The sequence below is a fragment of the Chrysemys picta genome, chromosome 6, assembly GCF_011386835.1.
Source record: "Chrysemys picta bellii isolate R12L10 chromosome 6, ASM1138683v2, whole genome shotgun sequence".
Taxonomy (NCBI): Eukaryota; Metazoa; Chordata; order Testudines; family Emydidae; genus Chrysemys; species Chrysemys picta.
This window is the reverse complement of record NC_088796.1, coordinates 82,372,402-82,394,546: the sequence shown is the minus strand read 5'-3', so window position 1 is coordinate 82,394,546 and position 22,145 is coordinate 82,372,402. Positions and strand designations below refer to the sequence as shown.

Sequence of the window (22,145 nt, the reverse complement as noted above, 5' to 3'; positions counted from 1 at the left end):
CTTTGAGAAAGCATGAACAAACATTCATAATACTATCATAGGACTAAAACTGCCTGCATGTCACGCCACTCTGGGTTATTCCAAAAAGCATCCGACTTATTCAATAGTCATGACTTTAAAAAACACACTCCACTTTGTGCCTCTAGGTTTAACCAAGTTTGCAGAACTTATCAGTTGATACTTGCATGTCTTTCTCCAGGTTTAATATCACTGAGAAAAGAGTCAGTATTGTAAGAACAATGTAAAATTTCGCATATGCCACATTCTACACAAAGTCTGGACATACTCTCTGGGATGCATGATTTCCTAACAGTGACCATCTAATATAACTGAACATGTTCTGACAGACCTTTGTAGTTCTCAGTTCTGTGGGTGCAGATTTGTGGCTTTTCTCAAAATATCTCACCTATATTTCTGTGGAAAAGCATTTTCTGTGAAGTGACAATTATTTTTACCTACAACCTCATGTTCCAGGAAGGTCCATTTAAATAGACACACATTGATTTGATTTGATAGGGAAAATGCAATTTTCCAAACACACGTATTCAAGTTCCACTTCGGAAAGTAAAAATCTGGTTCACGTTCCACTGGAGAGATCCCAAAACAAAGGTGAAATGTTGGTAATATCGAAAGTTCTGATTAAACATTTTTGTATCTAGTCTGCTTATATGACTAATGCCAATCTAGGGTCTGATGGAAGCCACTGGAGTTTGGCCATTAGCTTTAAAGACCCATATTTTCCACCACTGACAGTAATAATAAGCAGTAAAGAAGGTGGATTCAAGTGGGTAATAGGTTAAGAAAGAAAATAAATCACAAACATGAATCTGATGACATCCTTGTGTCACATGACAACCCATTCAATTATTTAAGCCTTGATTCAGCAAAACATTTAAATACGTGCTTAAAATTAAGCACATGAGAAGTCCCACAGAACTTAATGGGATTATTTTTGTACTTAATGTCAAGCACATACTTAGATGCTTTACTAGATCAGGTCTTACACAGAGACTGAATAGCAAAGAGTTAGTGTCAAACTCCTAAAAGGTATCTCTTTCCTCCACACTCATGCAAAATAAAAAATACACTGTACAGTCATGTCCGCTTAATATCTATTCATTTAATGGAAAATCCCACTCACTGGAAACATTTCTCCATACATCAAACCTTTTAGCTTTAGTATAGCCCTTATGTACTCATATAATACCAATTGTTATCAAATTATTTCCTGTTTAATGTCAATTGAAAGTCACTGGCTTCCTGATCCTAACAGCACTTGTATGTGAGGGCACCAAATGCAAAATGTCTTAAGACTTACTTAAAAGCTTATGATCATATTTAAAGATCTGAGGCTCATTTTTATTAAAGTTTTTTCTATTAACTATGATTATTGAAAATGAGCAATGAGAGCTCACCAAATTCAGAAACTGACAGTGCATCAGTTATGGTGATTTGATTTTCAGCTGGAGGAAGATTAGATAGTTTATTGGAACATAAATTACAGTAAACTGAAGTTAGTTAAGTATGCTTGTCTGCACTTTGTTCTAGTGCGGCAGCAGTCAAAAAAGCTAATGGAATGTTAGGAACCATTAGGAAAGACGTAGATAAGACAGAAAATATCATATTGACTCTGTGTAAATCCATGGTATGCCCACATCTTGAATACTGTGTTCAGATTTGGTCGCACCATCTCAAAAAAGATATATTGGAGTTGGAAAAGGTGCAGAGAAGAGCAACAAAAATGATTAGGGGTATGGAACAGCTTATACTGAGGAGAGATAAAAAGACTGGGACTCTTCAGCTTGGAAAGGAGATGACTAAGGAGGAATATGATAGAGGTCTATAAAATCATGAGTGGTGTGGAGAAAGTGAATAAGGAAAAGTTACTTACTTCTTCTCATAATACAAGAACTAGGGGTCACCCAATGAAATTAATAGGCAAAAAAAAAAATTAAAACTAACAAAAGGAAGTACTTCTTCAAACAACACAGAGTCAATCTGTGGAAATCTTTGCCAGGGGATGTTGTGAAGGCCAAAACTATAACAGGGTTCAAAAAGAACTAGATACGTTCATGGAGGATAGGCCCATCAATGGCTATTAGTCAGGATAAGCAGGGATGCAACACCATGCTCTGAGTGTCCCTAGCCTCTGTTTGCCAGAAGCTGGGAGTGGACAACAGGGTATGGATCACTTGATGATTGCCTGTTCTGTTCATTCCCTTGAAGCACGTGGCATTGGCCACTATTGGAAGACAGGATACTGGGCTAGATGGATCATTAGTCTGACCCACTATGGCCATTCTTATGTTCTAGTTAGGATGACCAGATAGCAAGTATGAAAAATTGGGATGGGGAGTGGGGAGGTAATAGGTACTTATATAAGAAAAAGCCCCAAAAACCGGGACTGTCCCTATAAAATCAGGACATCTGGTCACCCTAGTTCTAGTCTAAGGGAAAGACAGTTGTGAGTAGAGGAAAACTTAAATTATGTCTACAACAGGCAAATAGTGTAATATAGTGTGGTGTAACTTCATAAGGGCTGATCCTGCAATGAGCTCTGTAGGGGCAGATGCCTATGCCCACATTAAGCCCCACTGAAATCAGCAGGGATTCAGTCATATGGAGCTAATTCTAAAGGATGGCCACTATTCTGCAAAGGGTTGCAGGATACAGCACACAGAAACAAGAGACCAAGCTCTCCCTTTATAACTTGTATACCCTGCTCCTACATAATGCAAGGTTGATACTCACACTAATTCCGAAGATATATGAAATTCCTTTTCATTGGCTTACTGCATCCCACCCTTTGAAGCAGTGATACGTTATCACTCACTTTTCTTGGACTGGTTTCAAGATCTAGTACTTTAAGTTTATTCCTAAGAGCCTTAGATTTTTTTTTTCCATTTTAAATTCCTATTGACTTTAAATGACCTTTCCCCAGACTTCTGCAAATGTTTTAAAAAGCAATCTCACCATTGCTGCCTTTTCTCCAGTTTTACCTACCTCCGATTGCACTAGATAAATGGCTTAAACTAAGATTTTTATACACAGAGAAATAATGGCCCAGTCCCATCAGTGGGACAACTCCCATGTGTAAAGTTAAGCACATACATGTTTGAAGGACCTGAACCTAATAAATAAAATTCTGTTACTGTGTGGAATCCAGTTAGAACCCAAACCTGAAAGCATTCTGCAAGAACTGCTACTAGCTTCAGTGGGAATTCTCAGAGAGAAGAACTTGAAGAATCAGGCCCATCATTTCCTCAGAGGAATGATCACTAAAAATTATCATATGACAATATCAGACCATAATTACTTTAATATTGCAATACAATTTTTCATAAAAAACAGTTTTACTTTCTGTCAACGCCAAGCCTGAAAAGTAATTTAATGTGTGCAGCCCTACATTCACAGGAAAATGATTCAAGGAGAAATACAGGAAACAAAAAATAAAATACAAGAATGTAGGAAAACACTGATTACAAAGACTTGAAGAATGCCAAATTAATGCAAAGCAAATATGTAAAAATGTGATATATACACTGTTAACACTTAATGCATCTATTTGGTATCACAATAAAACCTAAGTATTAAATCTCTATGAAGGATGGGCAAAATTTCTCTTTAAAAAAGAGCTTAATCTAAAACATGAACTAGAGCTGAATGCAATTTTTTCTGATATTCGAAACAGTTTCTCCTTAATTATATTTTCATGCATCTCCACATTTTTGGGGGTCCAGACAAAACTGGAAGTGCTGAAATAGCACAGGACAGGATGCTGTATTTCTACCCTAAGTAGAAGTAAGTAGTACTGGAAATCTTGTTCGAAAGTCTGTTTGCCACTCCACTTTTGCTGACACAGGAAGCTCTGACAAGGTTGAGATAAATATCTAATTCTAGGTGCTTATTCTGAACTGCAAGTATTTTAACTTCTCCTTTTCACTAATATTAGTTGGAAGTTTAAAACAAACTCTGAACCCAACACTATGCAACTCTTGTTTGCTTAATGCTTATTATTATTATTTGTATCACAGTAGTCCTCAGAAGCCACAATTAGGATTGGGGCCTTCCTGTGCTCAGAGCTGTACAGCTGAACAACAGACAACTCCTGCCCCAAAGATTAAGCTCATGGAGAAAAAAAAATCAGCGACAATGCAAATGGACAGTTATAGAAACAAAAATCCCATCAGGATGAGCACTAAAGTATCCTGCGTATTCTACCCTAGGGCTTAAGGTGGCATGTAGAGAACATACACAGCATGACCACCAGGATGGCTATAAATAGTGTAGACAGTGTGACACTGCTTAGTCTAGTAGAGTACAGATATGCCAGAACCCTAAGGTATGTATCCTACAGATCTCTCTATACACCCAAGCAGTGCCTCCCATAGCTACACTGCCATTTGTAGCAATGTCATGTCCCCGCTGCCAGAGCCTTTCATTGCTTCATGTAGCTACACACTGCAGTGTGGACGCAGACTGACTTTCACACGGCTGCTACTCTGAAACCTTTCACTGTAGTGTGAGCTACCTATATTCTACATGCCACCGCCAGTGTAGGCAATGCCTGAGATAGTCTTAATTGGCCACAACTTTAAGACTGTGCCTTAGATCCCGGTCTTTAGTACTATGCCCCAGCACTATGCCTCATAGCATGGTGATGGCAAACCTGGCAGCTGCAAGGAGAGTCTGGTGCAATAGTGGCTAGAAGGGCCAAGCAGAAGGGACCGTATGGAGACTCTTTTCAGCCAGTCAAGCCAGAAGGCTGCAATGGCTCCATCCTGTACAAGTAGGATTTGGGGTGTGCTCATGTGTGGAACCTGCCCCAGGGGCTGGCCCCTTGGTGGTTGTGGGGGAGCTGCAGGAGGATGGGTGCACATGTGTCGGTGGGTTCTCTCTGCCCTAAGGGATGCGTAGACTAGAGTTTGGTGTCCATTAACGAGTTAATTGATTGCCAAATAACCAGCGTTAACCAAGCAACCTTAGATCAGGGTTAGATAATGTCACAGCCACGGGGCCCTCTCTGAGTCCTTAAGTACAGACCAGACCACTTTGGTAGGGTGACCAGATGTCCCGATTTTATAGGGACAGTCCCGATATTTGGGGCTTTGTCTTACGTAGGTGCCTATTACTCTCCATTCCCGTCTCGATTTTTCACACTTGCTGTGTGGTCACCCTACACTTCGGTCTCCTTCATCACCACCATGTTTTAGTATATTCTTTCAATAGGCCTCTGCCTGTAGTGCTATTTGCATATATTTACAAAAGCCAGCGAGCTCCCCCACATGCTTCAGGCTGTGTACCTCTGCCTTCCTTCAGGCTCCCACTTCTCCCTCCTTCCAGGGCTCCCCCCTCTAGTTATCCCCTCAGCTGTAGCGCCACTTTTTAATTGAACTTCCAGTTAGTCCCAGTTAAACTATATTGGTGGGAATTTAAGTGACAGGGTGCTGAGTCAGCTCCTGCCTCAACACACCCTATTACATTCACCTTGCCAGGACTGCTTCCAAGTCCCCCTTCTGCCCTTCCCTATGCAGTTCATTATTAGGATTTTAATCTCTACTACTGGACAGATTTTCACTTGTACTGCGTATCTGCTGTTGTGAGCAGACTTCATTGGCCCACCCAAGTGACCCTCAGAACATTCTTTCACACTGGCCCAATGACTATTTAAATATTTTTGTAAAATAAGTGAAACAGCTTCAACAGGAGAGACAGCAGTTCCTCAGAGTCCCATAGCAAAGTGGTCCAGGCTCCCATCTGGAAGATCGGAGACCTGTGTTCAAATCCCTGCTCTGAGTCAGGCAGGTGAGTGCTCTAACCATTAGGTTATGGGGCAAAGGGGGGCACCACCACCTTCTTGTTTTTTGGTGAGAAAGGGCTGGCCTGGCTTAGTCCAGGTAACTCCAGGAGAGTCACAGTGGCTGTGAATCCTAAGTAGAGGAAACCACCACCTTCAAGCCCAGAATTCGGTGCCTAACTTCCTTTAAAAGACAGGGCTTAAGCCACCTCGCTCTCCTCAACATTTCCTACTGGCTAGTTTAGGTGACTCCTTGCTCAGAGTGCTGGCTTTCATAAATCCCATTCCTAGCTCTCCCTGTGCATTGTGTAAGGAGCCTGGATGCCTAAGTCAGGGCCAATGATTCCAATGGGTGGCCGGGCACCTAAAGATAGTTCTTGCAATACCGAGTTTAAGTCCCTTCTGTGGATCTAACCCTGACTGACTTCACTAGAGGACTGAGACAGCCAGTTCCAGTGTAGGATACCAGTATAATCCTTTGGACCATATTTGTAAATCATTGCCTCTTGTTTATCCCAACCCTTTAGCAACTCTGGAATCTGTATACGAGCACTGAGTGCCTCAGGCTCCTTGTTTTGTGTAAGTATCTGTGACACTTGATCAAATAACACTAACTCTGTGGTTGGTTGCTTTCAAAATACCCCACTGAAAAAACAAAGTTTTGCTCCCACCTGTTATTGTTGCTCTGTCCTCTTGGCTCAGGATCAAACACTGGTACGTCATCCGAAAGGAGTAGTGAGACCTTTTTCAGGGCACTTTGGTGTAACCACAAATGCCTTTAACAAAAACATAGCCAATCTCATCAAATATGTGATCAGTTTTAGACTATATATATTCAACAATTTCCAGAACCAGGAAGTTATAAATCTTTGTAAGAATATAATGTTTCACTCACAATTAAATTTATAACTGTATTTTCAAAATAAATGTATTAACTGCTGTTTATTAAAAGTAGACCCTTGATAATATATGCATGCTAGTTTCCATGCACAAACCAAGAGATTAGGTTTTCCTGCTAGGTTATTTTGGCAAAAATCATGCTCATGGGCATAATCAAGTTAATGAAAGCCATTAAAGAAAATACAGTATGTTCTATGAATATATATGGTATCCACAGAACAAATTAAGGTGTTAGTATGGCACATTACCACTTAAAATAAACATTTGGAAGTGCTTTCTGGAGAAAGGAAATGTAACATTTGGTTTATGTTAATGGCATATATGCTGGAAACTATTTTAAGAAACCAGAATTCTAAACCATATTTTAATAGTACAATGATTACAACATAGTGAGAACTTATCTAACAGAACAAAAATGGTTGTTCATTATGGCCTTGATCCAAAGTCCATTGAAGTCTATGGGAATCTTTTCATTGACTTCAAAGGGCTTTGGTTCATGCCCATAAGAACATTTGTCTTTATAAGATGCATCTTTTTACTTCAGACCATTTTTCAGAAGTAAAGTGCCCTTTGTCCATTCAATGGTGTCTATGTATCTGGGTGCTTGCACATCATAGTAGTAACTAAAAGTACCTCACAGCCAACTTAAACTATACGCATCTAGAGGCAGGGATTGGCTTTGTTATGTGCTTATACAGTGCCTAGCATGATGGGGTCTATAACTGGGGTTAGTAGGTGCGATATATAAAAATGATTAATGAATTTACCCCCATGATACCCATGTAAGTTAGGGAAATATTACCTCCATTTTATAGATGGGGAAATGAGAACAAATGTAAGTGACTACCCAGAGTCACACAAGACAACCGTGGCTATACTGAAAATTGAAAGCAGCACCCACGTCCCAATCCAGTCCCTTGTATAATGTATTTTAATTTTTGATGGGAATTATGTGTATATTAGGAAAAGACTAGATGTCCCCAGGACTACCGGAGGGAATAAGAAGTTAAAAGGATAATCTCCATTTTGTGCATAATTTTGTCCATGCAGACAGTTAAATCGACAGTTTGAACACTCACTTATGCATGCAACTGAGAGCATTTACCCAGACCAAATCATCATTTAGGAGGAGAACTATGCACATGGAACTATGAGAAAGGCGCAGGGGACCCCACTACATCTCTTGTACAGAGCAGCCTCTCTGGCTGAAATGGAGCTATCGGTGCAGGAAATGTAGGTGTTGTTTTCATTAGGACACATGACCCATCTGTCATGCCATCACCCAGGAAAGAATGTGCCTGAGAGGCCTGTGATGCTTCTACAAAAATGCATCCACAAATACATTGTTATTCACATTAGCATTGTTACAGATTCCAGCATATTGTTGGATTCGACATGTGACAATTCATGGTTCACATTACACATTTGATCCTGGAGTTATAAAACAAAAACGTTGCCAAGAGAAGAAAAGGCAGCATTCATGTTTTACAAGGTTTACATGTAGAGGCCATAACAAGATTAGAGATGACTGCAAAATAAGGATCTGGGTTTCAGATAGATACCCTAAGGTTGTTTGGATGTGGGTGGGATCCATCAATAAACCACAAAATGAAAGACATTTATTTTGTGCTTTTGTTATTGTTGGTGCGTGTTTTTCAGTATTCAGAGATCTTTTATATTTGTAAGTATATATTTGAAATAGAAAGAGTCTTATAGGTTGTCTCTAGTGAACACTATTCCAAGTTGTAGAAAATACATTAATGAATGCTGTTCCACTCCTTTGAGAAATGTGTCAGGGAGTAAAGGTCGGAATAGGTTATAGGATGGGGAAATGGAGGAAAGGTAGAATGCAAGTTACCTACTCCACAAGAAGAAATGAACTTGTAGTCCCAAATATTACACAGTTAATTGTGAGGAGTCTAAATTATTCCACCATTACTTTATAGAGAAATAATCATTCAACTGTGGTGGGACTTAAGCAAGGCGAGCAGAGATACATGAAGGAGAGGCATACCCTGGCTGGGGAAATGAGACACATTGTGGGAACAGACACAATGTGCGAAACCTGTAGCCAAATCTATTTTACAAGCCTTTTCTCTAACCTTTTCAGGTGGCATCTCAAATACATATTTAATTAAAATTTGATATGACAGTAATGGAATGGTAAACAGACAATATCAGATTCATAACTATGTCTTTCATAGTATTAACAGTTTTGTAAGATATTTATCTTTACCATAATTGTAAAACCTCAAAATATGTTTGGGAATAACCAGACCCTATTTAATGTAAGTCATATTAAATCTAAATTAAATTCAAATATGACACTTACCATTTTTAAGGCCCTGGAGACTACCTCAGCTTAGCTGCTGCCCTAGCCTGCGATCAAGTTTCTTAGATACACTCCATAAATTAGTAAAACAGTTTGTGATTCTGAAAGGAATTCATTTAATTTGTTAACGATAGTTCATGTCCAGTTCACACAAAGTGGTAAGTAACAGGGTTAAAAATTCCTATAATTTTACAAACCCAGTTTCATTCCAATAACCTCCCAATAAACAGCCAGGAGAGATTTTGGCAGCTGTTATTGCTTGAAAATTAATTTTGATTCTGGACAGTCAATAGTTCCAGTCTCATAAAGTACTTCAAAACTACTTCCCTGGACTATTTTAGAAGTAATTGTTTTCAAATTTAATTTGAAATTAGACTATGAGGCAGAATGTCTAACTGAGCAAATATATCTTTCAGCCACAGAAACACAGCAACCAAAGCACATTTATATCATCAAGCCCTCTGGTGATTAATGCTTTTTCAGTGCACAGAGACAAACATATGATTTCATTAAAAGGTGGTAAATTCAATCCTTAAGTCTTTCCTAATTATTCTGTATTTAGAGTTAACAAAAAACCCAGTGAGCAGATGTATTATTTCCCATTTTAGTCTCAGGTCTTAAAAAGGACAGTTAAACCATCAGGTCCGCTGTATTTGAGATAAAGTAAAGTTCCTCTTTCAGATCAATGGAAATGAGAAGTAACTATATCTGACCACGAGTTCCTTTAATATTGTATTATTTTAAATTCTGACTCTCCTGGAGATTTATAACCTGTGAACTCCATATAAGTTCCAGTTCCTGCCATAACCTCAGTTATATTACTTCCCTCTGCTTGTGCAATGTGCCACTGCTCTGCTAAGATTTAAAGTTATGTTTTCAATGTGTTCCATTTAAAGAAAAAGTGACTTAGTTCTTCTCTAGTTAATGTTTTGCATATACCCTGTTCTACCTCACATGCGTATCTTGTGTTAGGACAAAAAGTTAAAGTTAAGTTGCTTGTGAATTGAAGAAATGACTGGGGGGGGGGAGGGTTGCGGGGGGGAAGCATGAGGGAGGTACTAATATACATAGAATCATCTACAAGGATTTACTCAAAAATAAAACAAAGACTAAAATAGTCTATGCCAGTTGCAGCACATATTAGGTGAATGACAGTCACAATTACTTAGGCCTAAGACAGATGCTTATACAGATATGCACAAGAAAGGCCTTTCACAGGGAGTTAGATTGTAAACTCTTCAGGGCAGAGACCATTTCTTTTTATGCTTTTGCATCACCTAGCACAATGGGGCCCTTATTAGAGCATCTTGGTGCTACTGTAATAGAAATATCATAAAAATAATAATTGGCCTTCATTATCTCAAAGATTGGATGTTTTTCTAAAAGATCCACTCTAGGAATTATTTTGGGGGTAGCTCTCTGACCTGTGTTATACAGGAGATCAGACGAGATGATCACAATGGTCACTTCTGGCCTTGGAATCTATGAATCTCCTTGTGTCTCACATGAAACGGCCCTCAGAATTGAAGTGCCTGCACTATGAGTTTCACAGGAATTGCTTCCTCAGTGTACCCCAAAGTTGGTTGGGGCCATAGTCCACTCCCTCCCACTAAGCACTAGCCCACATAGAGGCAATATGCTGTACCCCATGACTGCATGAGGGATGATCTAGAAGAAATTGTGCCACCTTGTGCCAGAATCCCCCATGGAGCTTATTGTGAAGTGGTGTAGCTGTTCCCAAAGTGCACCTAAATCATTAAAGGAAATAGAAGTTTGCTTACTACTGCTAGCAGAAACTCTTTGGTTTCAGACTTGCAAAATGTCTCACCTAACACTCATGCCTAGAATCAGACCTGGTGCCCCCTTGGCTTGTTCACATAAGACATCACTGTGGAGTTGTCAGTGAGTAGCTGGACAATCCTGCCCTGAATGTGGGCAGGAACTGCTGAGCTAGTGTGCGCAAATTGAGTATGTTTATGTGAAGTCCAGCCTCGTTGACAGTCCACAAACCCTGAGCCTGAAGGGTGTCCAGATGTTCCCTCCCAGTCCCACCCGATGGCTAAGACATCCCTTATCAGAATCATGGGTGGGGATGTGGGGAGAAACAGGAACTCCCTACAAGTCTTGGCTCTTCCATCAGTCCAGCAAGGACAATATCCTGTCTGGGATACATAGCAGCCTGTCTAGATGGTGAAACTGAGGATGATAGACTGCCTTGAGTCATGCCTGTAGAGCCCCAAGATGCAGCCTGACATAAGAGATCAAATATGTACATGCAGCCATGTGACTTAAAACTTGAGGCAATTGCTGACAGTGGTCTGAGGATAGCCTTGAGGAGGGATGCAAAGAGATCCCATTGAGTTTGAAACCTGGAAAGAGGCAGGAATGCTTTGGCAGATATTGAATCCAAAACTGCACCAATGAATTCTATTCTTTGCAGAGTGATCTCAACTTCTCTTTGCTTATTTTCAGGCCCAGAATGTTGAACAGACACATTGTTTGATGGACTGTGGCCTGTACATTTCTGTATTGAGAAGCAGAGCTCAAAAATCAGATCACTAGTGAGAATGGGAGTGACTGCTACAGTGAAGCAAATTTTCCTTAGAGTATTAGAACTATAATGTGCCCAACCCTTGCAGATCCAGGAAGCTCAGTACAAATGTTCTCAGGGAGGGGTGTACATGACCATTTAGAATTGTGGGTCAGGCTTTATGCCCATTATTAGTGTCAAATATTAAACAGTGTGATTTAAGTGATGCTCAAAGCTCAGAAAAATAGGATACATCTGTATTTATAAATTTGTGTTATTTATGAAATTGTATCTCTGCTTTCAAATTAGTTGTTTTTCCCCACATGAATCAGAGCCTGCAATGCTCTGGGAGTGGTATGGTAGAGTGACTTTTGAGGGACTGTTTTAAATCCACATGAACTGAGGCACTGAATTCATTGGCTGGGAAACTCTTACCTCTTACAGATGTATCATAGAATCATAGAAGGGCTGGAAAGGACCTTGAGAGATTATCAAGTCCAGCCCCCGATGCTGAGGCAGGACCAAGTAAACCTAGACCATCCCTGACAGGTGTTCGGCTAATCTGTTCTTAAAAACTTCCAATGACAGGGATTCCACAACCTCCCTTGGAAGCCTATTCCAGAGTTTAACCACCCTTATAGTTAGAAAACTTTTCCTAATATCTACCCTAAATCTACCAGATTAAGCGCATTACTTCTTGTCCACTTGAGATGGGACATGAAGAACAACTGATCAGTCCTCTTTATAACAGCTCTTACCATATTTGAAGACTTGTCAGTTTTCCTTCCATCTTCTTTTTCCAAGGCTAAACATGCCCAGTTTTTTTAATCTTTCTTCGTAACTCAGGTTTTCTAGACCTTTTATCATTTTTGTTGCTCTCCTCTGCACTCTCCCCAATTTGTCCACATCTTTCCTAAAGACTGGCATCTGTAATTCGACACAGTACTACAGCTGAGGCCTCACCAGTGCCAGGCCTCACAATGACCTCCCATGTCTTACATACTACACTCCTCGTACTACACTAGAGTGATATTAGCTTTTTGCAACTGCATCACATTGTTGTTGTATTCAATTTGTGATCCACTATAGCCCCCAGATCTTTTTCAGCAGTACTACCACTTAGCCAGTTACTTCCATTTTGTAGTTGTGCTTTTGATTTTTCCTTCCTAAGTGCAGTACTTTGCACTTGTCTTTATTGAATTTTATCATGGTGATTTCAGACTAATGCTCCAATTTGTCAAGGTCATTTTGAATTTTAATCGTGTCCTCCAAAGTGCATGCAACCCCTCCCTGCTTGGTGTCATCTGCAAATTTTATAAGCATGCTCTCCACTCCATTACCCAAGTCAATAACGAAAATATTGAATATTACCGGATACACGAATGACCTTAGGTACAGTTTTTCAACAAGTTGAGCATCCCTTATTTACAGAATCTTCATCTAGACAACATTTCCCTAGCTTGTTTATGATTATCATGGTTTCTCAAAAGCTCAGGGGTATATTTTGTACTACCCTCTTTCTTCTGCTCTGTAGTAAAAGCAACTAAAGTAGCTGGAAAAACTTGAAGCAACATCCCACCACTATGTAATGGGAACTCTGAATTTATATGCATCCTTTAGTTCAGAGCAGCATTTTGCAATTCAGATAATTGAAGTATTTATATTTTTCCATGTCTCACCTGATTTTACAATGTTTAGAATATTCAAAGGCCTGGAAATTATCAGAGCACAAATGGGATAAATGGGGAAACAAATGCCTAAAGAATTCCCTTACATTTACCCTCTTCCACCATCAGCTGGATCAAGAGATCATTTAGGCTTCATATAAAGAGCAAACGAAAACTGATAATAAAAAGCTGGATTTTTTTTCTGATTGCACTGATACACTAAATTTATGAGGAGTGAGGATGCAGATTAGGAAAATTTATAAAACCAAAAATTGTAAAGATGTTGGACTGTATTAACTGCGGTAAACATTAGGATATATTGTTCAGAAGTGGTTCCACTGTGCATCAATAATTAATATTTCATTTCGCTTACTGGAGAATTTTGGACATCACTTGACCAGCCTTGCCTCTAATTCTTTGTCAGTAAATAAAAAAGTAAGCAAAAGAGCACATGACAAGTGGAATATGCTGTTACATGTCAAAGCCAAAATAATTTAAAAAAAGACAAAAGTAGTAACTTCAAAAATATTTATAATGTTTTATTAATAGCATCCAAAGCCGCCTTACATTAACAAAAAGCAATAGAGCTTTTTCATTGTTTTTCTACCAGTGCATTTCCAAGTCCAGGTGAAAAGCGAGAAACCAGTAAAGCTGCCACACCAGTGACATAGGCTATCGGTTACAATGATGCACACCTTGTAAGTAAATCCAAATTGAGTATAATAGTAGTTCATAATTAAGTGTAGTAGTTCATACAAAAGCTGTAACCATGAGGAACTTTGGCAATTTCCACTTCTACAGTGTACTTCATTTCACAAAGTGTTGTAACAAAAATAACTTCTGTAGGAACTGTAATGATAACTTACTTAATCAAACGTTTTGCATCACTTTATTGGATATTCCATGTTGAATTTACAATTTATTACTATACTGTGTGTTGGCTATTACAATACTACAGTGTGCGTGTGTGTGTGTGTGTGTATTACAGAAACAGTCATGAAATGTATGGACCTGCTTATATATTTTACAAAATGAACCCAAAAAAATACAATAAAACTGCATCCCAAGTGGATAATGTAAACGATTAAATTATAAAGCCTTTTCTTCAAAGATCAAAATACTTAAATGAAAAAGGTATATAAAATGTAATAAAACATAAATTACATTTAAAGATCTGTACATGATTCATCTTGCAAGAAGAAGCACAAAAACAGCATCCTGTACAATACTGCTTATTTTGGTCTTCTAAAATTCAAAAATCCATTTTCACTAAGAAGGCAGGAAACTAACAAGGTTTTACATGCAATCTAGCACTATCCTCACTAAAATCAGGTGAGTTCAGAACCCTGCAAAAAATGTTTTAAATGTAGAAACGTGTATCTTAAGCCCTTTTCTGTACTTGACAACCAACATGCAACATAAGTTGGATTGTTAAGTTAGTGCACAGCCTTCCATGTGTCTGCTTTTGGTTAACAATGTATTACGGCTAGTTGCTGCTAAAAATATGCAGCAGTGAAGGAACTCATTCACAGAGGAAATCAACTGATCTCATTGGAAGTTTCTGCCATAGTCATGGGAGTAATGTAAGAAAGACATTCTCGCTTTTCTCACGTTATGTCCCGTTTCCCTAATTTTCTGCCTATTGTAATACAAACATGGAACAATATTCTTAACTTTTTTTTTCCGATTTAAAAAATAAACATACAATCTCTTGTTCATTATATCAAAGAGATAAATACTATATGCTAAGCTGTCCATCACATCCAGGGCACTTCTTCACACTCAGAGCAATCCTGCGTGCTACTGCAGTTTGATTCCTTTTTCTGTTATTGACTTAAGCATAATTCACTAAAATTACAATCACAGATCATGATATACATGATGTGCAATGCTACTCCGCAATATGTTGCACAGCAACAGTACATTATAGTAAAGCAGCCTCCCTCAAGAACGGTAGTCAATTAAAAAATTAGAAACAGCAATTCTATACCATCATGTTTGTTACCATCAGATTTTTGCAATGATCAATAAACTTGATATATCATTACTGCTGCATTTGATTTTATTTTTAAGTTTGGTCAATTGTGGCTAAAAAGTCAGATCAAATTGACTGATCTTAAGTCAAAGGGACTACAGTCTCCAACTGCACTGAAGTGATGTGAAACTTTCTCTTAGTAGTGAGTCCAATTTCATTAGGCTTCTGATTGAATCTCTGCTTCATCCATCTGAAGAGTGTCATTATCCCCCAGTAATTCTGTTTCTGGTACAGAACCCTCCTCCTCCTCTTCTTCCTGGACAGGTTTCTGGGCTATATCTTCTGCTCCATTATGTGTATCATCTGTACCCTCTGAGAGCAGAGCAGCCCTGTCTGCCACAGATGCATTGGAGGGTGCTGTTGTTACATAGCCTGTGCTGGTAGAACCACTCCCACTGTGATGGGAGCCCGGTTTTGGAATCATCTGTGGAGGCATTTGCTGTGGAGCCATTTGCATTGGGATTTGGACCGGGTAAAAATTTGGCAAGTAGGCGCCATACGCTGGCATCGGTTGATAACCATTGACAGGAATGTAGAGCTGTGGAGGTGGGACCATTGGTCTGATCTGCCCTTTCATTGGTATGAACTGTGGTTGAGGAAAAGCTTGAGTTTTCTGCTTTGGTCCAACGTACCTAGCATTGCTGATATTACTAACAGGACTTGTGCTGAGAGAACTTGTTTGTGTGGTGTTGCTTGCCCCAGAGGTTTGTGCTGAGCTGTTGTAATTAGAAATGTTTCCCCATGTTCTTAGTCTATTGTGAATATCTTTAAATCTTGGTCTTCTGTTGGGGAATTCATTCCAACATTCCAACATCAAAGTGTATATCCATGTGGGGCAGTCGTCTGGACATGGCAAAACCTGTCGATTCCTTATCATTTCAATGACATCCTGGTTAGAATAACCACAGTAAGGCTGCAGGCCATAGCTGAAAATTTCCCACAGCACAACTCCATAGGACCAAATATCTGAATCAACAGAAAATTTGCCATACATGATAGCCTCAGGGGACATCCATCGGATAGGAAGAAGGGAATTTCCCATGAGTTTATAGTAATCAGCAGAGTAAACTTCCCTGAAAAGGCCTAAATCAGATATTTTCACATTAAGCTTATCAAATACCAATATATTTCTGGTGGCTAAGTCCTTGTGAACGATATGATGACTTGAGAGGTATTCCATTCCCGCAGCTACCTGAGTCACAATGTGAAAAAAATCTGCTGGTTCCAGAGCTGATTTTACTGTCTTGTCATCATCAGTGCTGCCAACATCAGAATGGGGAGATCTCATAACTAAAAACTCATGGAGATCACTGTGGGAACAATAACTAAAAATCATGCTGATGGGCTGTTCTTTTGTCACTATTCCCAGCAAGCAGACAATATTTGGGTGCTGTAAACGTGATCTCATCATTGCTTCATGTTTGAATTCTTCCCGAAGAGCCAATTCTGCTTTGTCTTTGAGTGTTTTGATGGCAATAGCTTGTGTCTGTTCACCAGGCGTTGTACCAAAGAGATGCCCCTTGTAGACTTTTCCAAACCTCTCTTCCCCTAGCTCTTCCATAAACCTCACAGTAGACAGATTGATCTCTTTAAGTTTAGTCTGGAAAAAAAAATCAAGGTAATTCCTAGTGTTTTATAACACTACAATTCTCTATTAAAAGACAAAACTAATGATTACATGCAACCACAGGATGATGGTTTTGTCAAAATCAATTTTCCATTTATATCGTTGTATATTCAACTAGATCTTAATTTTACTCATAGCCCTGAAATGGATGATACCATTATCAGAAGTCCAAATTTAATTGTATTGGAAGGTGAGCATGATTATTTCAATCGATAGATATAAAAGAGAAACCATATTTCTGCAAGTTGAAAAGATTATCAATTCTGGGCAAAATTGGCAGCTTTAGAAACAAGGGAGTACTTGTTTAACAATAGGACAATCAGACACTGTGTAGACTCCCCATACAGCTCTCCCATTAAACCTCATTCATTAATGGATTCATAAAATTAATACACAGTTTGGTTCAACTGGCAATGTCTATTCTTTCAGCTGACAGTTTTCTGAACAGGTGTTGCCAACTGTACCAAATTGTGTATTGTCTTTTTGAACTAACATCAAGTAAATACTAGGATAAAAATTCTACTTTAGATCTGAACAGAATTCTAACATGGAGACCTTTTAATTAGCCAGAAAATCATTCATATTCTGGAGGTTAAACTATATACATTTATCAAAAATTTTAAAAAGTCATTTTGATTGTACTGTCTTCTGAGTTACCCAGGCTTAGAAGAATATTGTACATAGACTCTTCCATATCCTCTTCCCCCAGTCCAATGAGGGCTTCAGCATATTGGAAACCAAAGTAGAGTAATTTGGAAGGAAAATTGTTGCATGTACTGCTTAAAACAAGCAAAACTACAAGCCATTATCAGAGCAAAATTAAGAATGAATCAGAAATATCAAGATTTCTAGTCACCGAAGAAAGAAGTCAAAGCAAAGAATGACTAGGAGTACCAGTTACACACACAAATACAAATTACATAGAAATATTTTGGTATTGAAAGCTGTATTGACTGTTGATTTGGGTGCTCAACTTTGAGAGATACCCCAAAGGACCTGATTTTCATGAGTTGGGTGCTTTGTAAACACTCTGAAAATCAGGCCTTTTACAGATGCCTCAATTTGGCCAAAATGTGAGGCATTCAAAACCATGACATTTTTCACAATCTTGGCCTTTAAAAAGTCTGCAAAAAATACCTGTTTGTGCTGATTAATAAGTGGCATTTCCATGTCCTGGCTAGGAGATGCCATCAACTGGCGACGTTGGGGTGTAGCAGCAGATGCCTTTTGTTTGTTCCTACACATGCAGACCAAGAAGAAAAGGCAGGCAATAACCAAAGGAATGGCTATGCTGGGAACCAGAATGTAGAGGATCCCCATTTTGCTGTTGTCACGTGGACCTGTCGGGATTTAAATATTTATTGTTTTCAGGTGATGTTTTTTAAAGTATTCAAAAGCAAAGTAAATTAAAAACACTAGTGTGAATATTGAGACTAATCTTTAAACAAAAGAAGCAAATCACATGATTTTAAAACAGAAGTTACATTCTAAGTACAGGCTTTTAAATTCCATCAGCCACAAACTAATTTTCTGTCAAATATTTCTGAGAATTAATGTTGAGTAGACATGGCAACTACTGGGTTCAAGGATACATTATGAAGCCAGTGGATCCATTTCATTTATAGTTTATTTTACATCTGAAACACTATTTTTGAACTTTCCCAGTACAAAAACTGCAGAATACAGACTGTTGTGCAATTGTATTAACTTGCTTACTGGATGAAGTACAGTGATTAGTCTTCATCATTATACATGCAGGCATGCACACACGAGTGATCTCAATGTGATAAACTGCAGAGCCATATGACAAACAGTCCTTATCATCCAACTTTAACCCTTTCATCAGCACTTTGCCCACTAATTTAACTCTGCCAACACTACTGTGTTGGCCCATAAAATGTGGAATTTTCTCCTCACCTCCAAATTATTTAGATACCATTGAACATTTTGGTATCAAGGCAGTCTCATTTCTCAGGCAGACAAAGATGAAAAATAGTGTCAATATATTTAATAAAGGCTCTCTAAAGCATTTCTAAAATATTTTTCTGTAAGATGTGTGGCATATACAGAGTACAGGACAGCATGGTATGATACAAAAGGTTTTATTGGCACTCCATTGGGATGCCTTACAAAATTTGTGACTATGCCATTTCTGAGTGCTTCCCTCCCAAACTCATACCAATAAAATCTTGATAACACATCATGTAATATACATTTTTTTCTTTTTAAGTCAAATCAAGAAAAAGTATTAAAGTGAGGTAAACCAGAATTTTTACATTTTACTGTTTTAATTTTTTAAGTACTGCCTGTCCGTACTGAAGCAACGTTTGTGAGGCTTATACTTCACACCTATTGCAGCAGGGATTGCGCCTTTCTCCTTGTTCTGCACAGTACTGAGCTCACCTTTGGCACTCAAACAAACAGTAATGACTCTAGACTGAATTTTATGCTAATGCGGTGAAACTAAAGGGACTGTACTAATGTGTCATAGGCAGGACTCCATTGGGTTAACTAGGATGGCTTCTTGCTAGTACTAATGCAATACTGATTCATGAGCATTTTCACTACTTGGTATTTAGTCTAGATGATTTATTTTAAAATCATGATCTGTATGGTGCCTTTGATTCTATGCTTTTGATTTTGTTTCCTATAACCAAGTATAATGCTTTATCTCCCTCTACAGGATATGTGAATTATCATCTCTATTTTCCAATGCCAAAGTTGGGTAAAGCCGACTTTTGTTGGTTTCTTGGCTTAGTACATAGATTGCCATCCACCTCAAAACCAGATTGAGAATCTATGTTCTCCAAACTAAGATGCCTTAGATAGAAACAGTGGCATAATGCTGAATGGTGTTATATAAAACCAAAATATTTCTTAATGTATATTCAGAGCAATCTCAACTATATTAACCAAATCAGAAACCAAACTGTATACGGAAATATGATATACTAAATGCATGTAATATCGTTAACTGTCTCTGTTTTTTGCTCCAGAAATACAATAAATAGACAGTACAGGGTCCAGGCAACAAACTTTGGTCTGAAAACAACATTACAAACGTGTAACAAGAAACAATGGTGCCACACTAGAAGCAATGAAAACCTTAGAATTGTAATTTTCTCAATGAGTAATACTCTAACAATAAGCAATATTTAAAACTGTTAAACCTTTAGGACAGTAGTAAGGGGGAAAAAAGAGAATACATACTACAAGACGGTACTTCACACAGTTCCATGCGTACGTTTTTATTCTGTGTAAAACACCAGGGACCATCCATCTGACTTCCAGGATTTCGGCAATATGCATGTCCACCTCCTAGCTCTGGAAACTGTGTGCTTGTCAGATCATGGTTATGAGGATGCTGGGAATTCCAATGCTGACAGTTATGGCCTGATTTGGTGACACTAATGGTCCCTCTATAATCAGCTCCAGAGCCATTGTAACACTGGTGATCTGTAACAAGGGATTTCACATAAAATTAAAATAAATGAAGAGAACACTTTATTGCTGCTGCTCTCACATGCAGAACTTCACCCATTAGAGGGAGTGCCATGGACCCTAAGAAGCATGGGAAATTATGCTTGCTATTAGCCCCTGGAGCCAGATTTGATTGGCGGACTTCTTCCCTTGCTTGGTTACTCTCTTTCCCCTGAACCCAGTTGCTTTTGTTTTCTCCATTCCCTCTGGCTGATATCTTTTCCAACTCCCTGGCTGATTTTGTCTCCCTCTTCCCCCACAAACACACCTCTTTGACTGATTCTGCTTCTCAGCTCCCTTGGACTAATCAGCTCCTAAGTACCTCTGTATTGCAATTCAAATGGTTACATTTCATCCTAATTGACCCCAACCAGCTCTACTCCACTGCCCCTGCTGCTCAATTCTGGCGACTGCTAGAAGAGGAGGCTGTACTGAGAGGATGGGAATTCAGAGTAAGCTTAGCCAACTGTGAATCTTGCCAGCTATCTACATATAGTCACGTTAGGGTATGTCTACACTACGAAATTAGGTCGAATTTATAGAAGCCGGTTTTATAGAAATCGGTTGTATAAGGCCGATTGTGTGTGTCCCCACATAAAATGCTCTAAGTGCATGAAGTCGGTGGACCGCGTCCACAGTACCGAGGCTAGCGTTGACTTCCGGAGCGTTGCACTATGGATAGCTATCCCACAATTCCCGCAGTCTCCGCCGCCCATTGGAATTCTGGATTGAGATCCCAATGCCTGAATGATGCAAAACAGTGTCGCAGGGGGTTCTGGGTACATGTCGTCAGGCACCTCCCCCTCCATCAGAGCAACGGCAGACAATCGATTCGCGCCTTTTTACCTGGGTTACCTGTGCAGACAACATACCACACCAAGCTTGGAACCCACTCAGCTCAGCGTCACCATATATCCTCTGGGTGCCAGCAGACGTGGTACTGCATTGCTACACAGCAGCAGCTAATTGCCTTTTGGCAGTAGACGGTGCAGTATGACTGGTAGCCTTCATCGGCGATCTGGGTGCTGGCAGACGTGGGGCTGCATTGCACACAACAGCAGCCCCTTGCCTTTTGATAGAAGATGGTATATTACGACTGGTATCCATCATCATCGTACTGCAGTGGCTGTCAATCATGGGCACCTGGGCAGTCTCGACGATGATGGCTATCAGTCGTAGTATGCTATTTTCTGCCAAGCGCCCAGTATTTTCTTCCAAGCACCCAGAAGATGCCGAGGGCTATCAGTCATGCTGCACCGTCGTCTGCCAGCTTAATATGTAAAAAATAGATTTGTTCTGTATTCATTTGCTTCCCCGTCCCTCCGTGAAATCAACGGCCTGCTAAACCCAGGGTTTTGAGTTCAATCTTTGGGGGGGGCCATTCTGTGTGACAGTTGTTTGTGTTTCTCCCTGATGCACAGCCATCTTTGTTGATTTTAATTCCCTGTACCTGTACGCCATGTCGTCATTCGCCCCTCCCTCCCTCCGTCCGTCAGATACTAGTTTCGCGCCTTTTTTCAGCCCAGACGCAATAGCACTGGGATCATGGAGCCCGCTCAGATGACAGCGGCAATTATGAGCACTATGAACACCACGCACATTGTCCTGGAGTATATGCAGAGCCAGGACATGCCAAAGCAAAATCAGGACCAACCGAGGAGGTGATTGCAGCGCGGTGACGAGAGTGATGAGGAAATTGATATGGACATATACCTCGCACAAAGTACAGGCCCCAGCAATGTGCAAATCATGGTGTTACTGGGGCATGTTCATGCCG

The 22,145-nt window shown here is 39.5% G+C and overlaps 1 protein-coding gene across 3 annotated transcripts in view; it reads right to left on the bottom strand.

Annotated features, from left to right (window-relative positions):
- Positions 1-13,754: 13,754 nt before the first annotated feature.
- ROR2 (receptor tyrosine kinase like orphan receptor 2) overlaps positions 13,755-22,145 on the bottom strand; it is a 226,068-nt gene continuing 217,677 nt past the window's right edge. For all 3 annotated transcript variants that reach the window (XM_005303074.5, XM_024107951.3, XM_024107950.3), the window contains exons 7-9: positions 20,099-20,344; positions 18,026-18,228; positions 13,755-16,861 (exon numbers count right to left, since the gene is read on the bottom strand). In XM_005303074.5, the coding sequence (XP_005303131.1) occupies positions 15,419-16,861; positions 18,026-18,228; positions 20,099-20,344 (1,892 nt within the window). In that variant the 3' untranslated portion in view covers positions 13,755-15,418. The remainder of the gene's footprint in view (positions 16,862-18,025; positions 18,229-20,098; positions 20,345-22,145) is intronic.